We start from the raw sequence: 2,110 nt of genomic DNA, 5'->3' as shown, positions 1-2,110 counted from the left end.
TTATAACCAGCAAGACGGATGTTGCAACCGGTAGGAAAAAATATTGCAAACGATGTCATAAAATGTTGCATGGTTGACTGAGACTTGGTTAAATTTCAGTTGACTGATTTTTAGCAGGCCCCTTAACAAAAACTAAACTCATGAGATATATAAACGATGCATTGCACATGGCAATATAGCTAGTTGCTATGACATACTCCCTCCGTCCGAAAATAGTTGTCACCAAAATAGATGAAAAGAGATGTATCTACAACTAAAATACATCTAGATACATCCCTTTTATTCTTTTTGATGACAACTATTTCCGGACGGAGGGAGTACTAGCTAGCTGGTCTTGTTTGACTAGAGTTTCCTCGGATTGCTAGATTTTCGTTTCTTGTTGCCTTGATCTGTCGCTGTGAACTTGAAGACGGCGGCGGTTGCCGGCGCAGGAGGAGTAGTGTCAGAAGGAGGAGGAAGAGGAGGAGGAACGAGTTTGTCAATGTGGATGCCGAGGGGGACAGCGTCGCCAGATAAATACGCTTTCGGCACGTACAGAGACGTGACCTCGTCCGGCCATGGCGTGCCACCGGGCAGGGAGCTGCATGTCATCACGGGCAACTCGAACGTCACCCTCGCACCACTGCCGGCGTGCTCCACGGTGAGCTTGTACGAGAACTGCGGCACCGCCGGTGCGCCTTCGTCCGCCCTGACGCACACCATCGACACCGCGGCGCCCTTGTCGCGCTCGGCGAGGACCAGCAGGAACACGTTCCGCTGCCGGTCGGCCATATCCTCCTCGCCGACGAGGACGTGCCAGCGCCGGGTCAGGGGCAGGCTGAGCTTCCCCGGCTGGCCATAGCGGACGACGATGATGGGGCTGGAGTGTTCCGTGGAGATGTGGTCGAGGAGCATCTGCCGAGAGCCGGAGAAGTTGCAACCGCCTTCGCCACCTCCTGGCCCGGCGCGCTCTGGGCAGTAGCAGGGCGCGTACTGGCAAGCGCGGCGGTGGTCCGCGGCGTCGTGGTAGACGATGAGTCCCGCCTCGCAGCCGAACTTGACGTAGTCGCACGGCAGCTTGACGGCGCCGGCGTAGGAGTCTGCCAGGCGGCAGTGGGCGGCGACGCGGCCGCAGTCCTCGCCGTGCGCGCCGCGGCAGGACGAGCACATCAGATGCCCGTCGTCGCACTGCGAATTATTATAATATAAGGATCAAGACCAGCAGTCGTTTCCATGGCAAGGAGTAATAATCAGGATGACTCTAATCAATCTGCAAACAACCTACTCGAAGATTCAAGAAGTAATATACAGTGCCGAGAAGATAGGCGGTTTGAGGGGGAGGTGGCAGGCATGGCACTCCAAGAGCTCCGGCGCCCTGCACTTTTCAAAGATGAGGAAGGGCGGCACGTCGAGGGCGGTCTGTCGCTGCATCTGCGGCTGCGGCTTGGCTTCCTCGGGCACCACGGCCAGAGCTCCGTCTCCTCCGCCGCCACCGTCGCCGCTGCTGCCATGACCCATTTCTCCTCTGACTTAACTTGCTTCAGGGTCAAAGATCGCACGCATAAAAGATGCTTGAGATTATATGGAGGCCAGGCCGAGTGAAGAACCCAACAGCCGTACGTTCGCTCCACATTACTCCGGTGGCATGCAAACTCCGACGGCGCGTTTCGATTCCCGGTGTGCTTTCCTACTGGCCCGTGAGGTGTGTCTACGAATTAATTGATGGATGGAGAGCTGGAGAGAGGGCGAGATGAGAGAAAGTCAGATCGGGAATGCATGCATGCACCAATGCATGAGACTTATTTTTCTACCATGAGAACGTGTATCGGCATCCATATCTTCTTGGGGAAAGGTGCATGCATGTGTTTCCAGATTTTACACAGAAATTGCACATTTTTATAATATGCAAGAATAAGAATACAATAGTATAGTTGAGTTTTCAGAAAAAGGGAAGTTTCCTTATACTACCCACAATGGGAGTAACATAGGTAGTAACATCGCACATATTTAGATAGAATGGATGATGTGGCGAGCAATAAATGAAGAAAGAGAGCAAAATAGTAACATAGCTAGTTACTAGTAGTATGAGTAACATCACACATATCAATGCAAAATGAGTCTATGGCTTAAT

At 52.7% G+C, this 2,110-nt stretch overlaps 1 protein-coding gene across 1 annotated transcript; it reads right to left on the bottom strand.

Annotated features, from left to right (window-relative positions):
- Nucleotides 1-342: 342 nt before the first annotated feature.
- Nucleotides 343-1,497, bottom strand: LOC119273195 (putative E3 ubiquitin-protein ligase SINA-like 6). Its single transcript, XM_037554450.1, has 2 exons — nucleotides 1,294-1,497; nucleotides 343-1,167 (listed from the first exon to the last, which is right to left on the bottom strand). Exons 1-2 carry the CDS (start codon nucleotides 1,495-1,497, stop codon nucleotides 343-345), a joined length of 1,029 nt encoding a protein of 342 aa, XP_037410347.1.
- Nucleotides 1,498-2,110: the final 613 nt, after the last annotated feature.

The sequence above is a fragment of the Triticum dicoccoides genome, chromosome 3A (genome assembly GCF_002162155.2).
Source record: "Triticum dicoccoides isolate Atlit2015 ecotype Zavitan chromosome 3A, WEW_v2.0, whole genome shotgun sequence".
NCBI lineage: Eukaryota > Viridiplantae > Streptophyta > Magnoliopsida > Poales > Poaceae > Triticum > Triticum dicoccoides.
Note: the sequence above shows the minus strand (reverse complement) of the source record. Positions and strands in the feature narration are given on the sequence as shown.

Coding starts and splice junctions, on each gene's coding strand:
- LOC119273195 (XM_037554450.1), bottom strand. CDS start 1,497: ATGGGTCATGGCAGCAGCGGCGACGGTGGCGGCGGAGGAGACGGAGCT. Junction 1,168..1,293: donor TCAAACCGCCTATCTTCTCG/GCACTGTATATT, acceptor AATAATTCGCAG/TGCGACGACGGGCATCTGAT.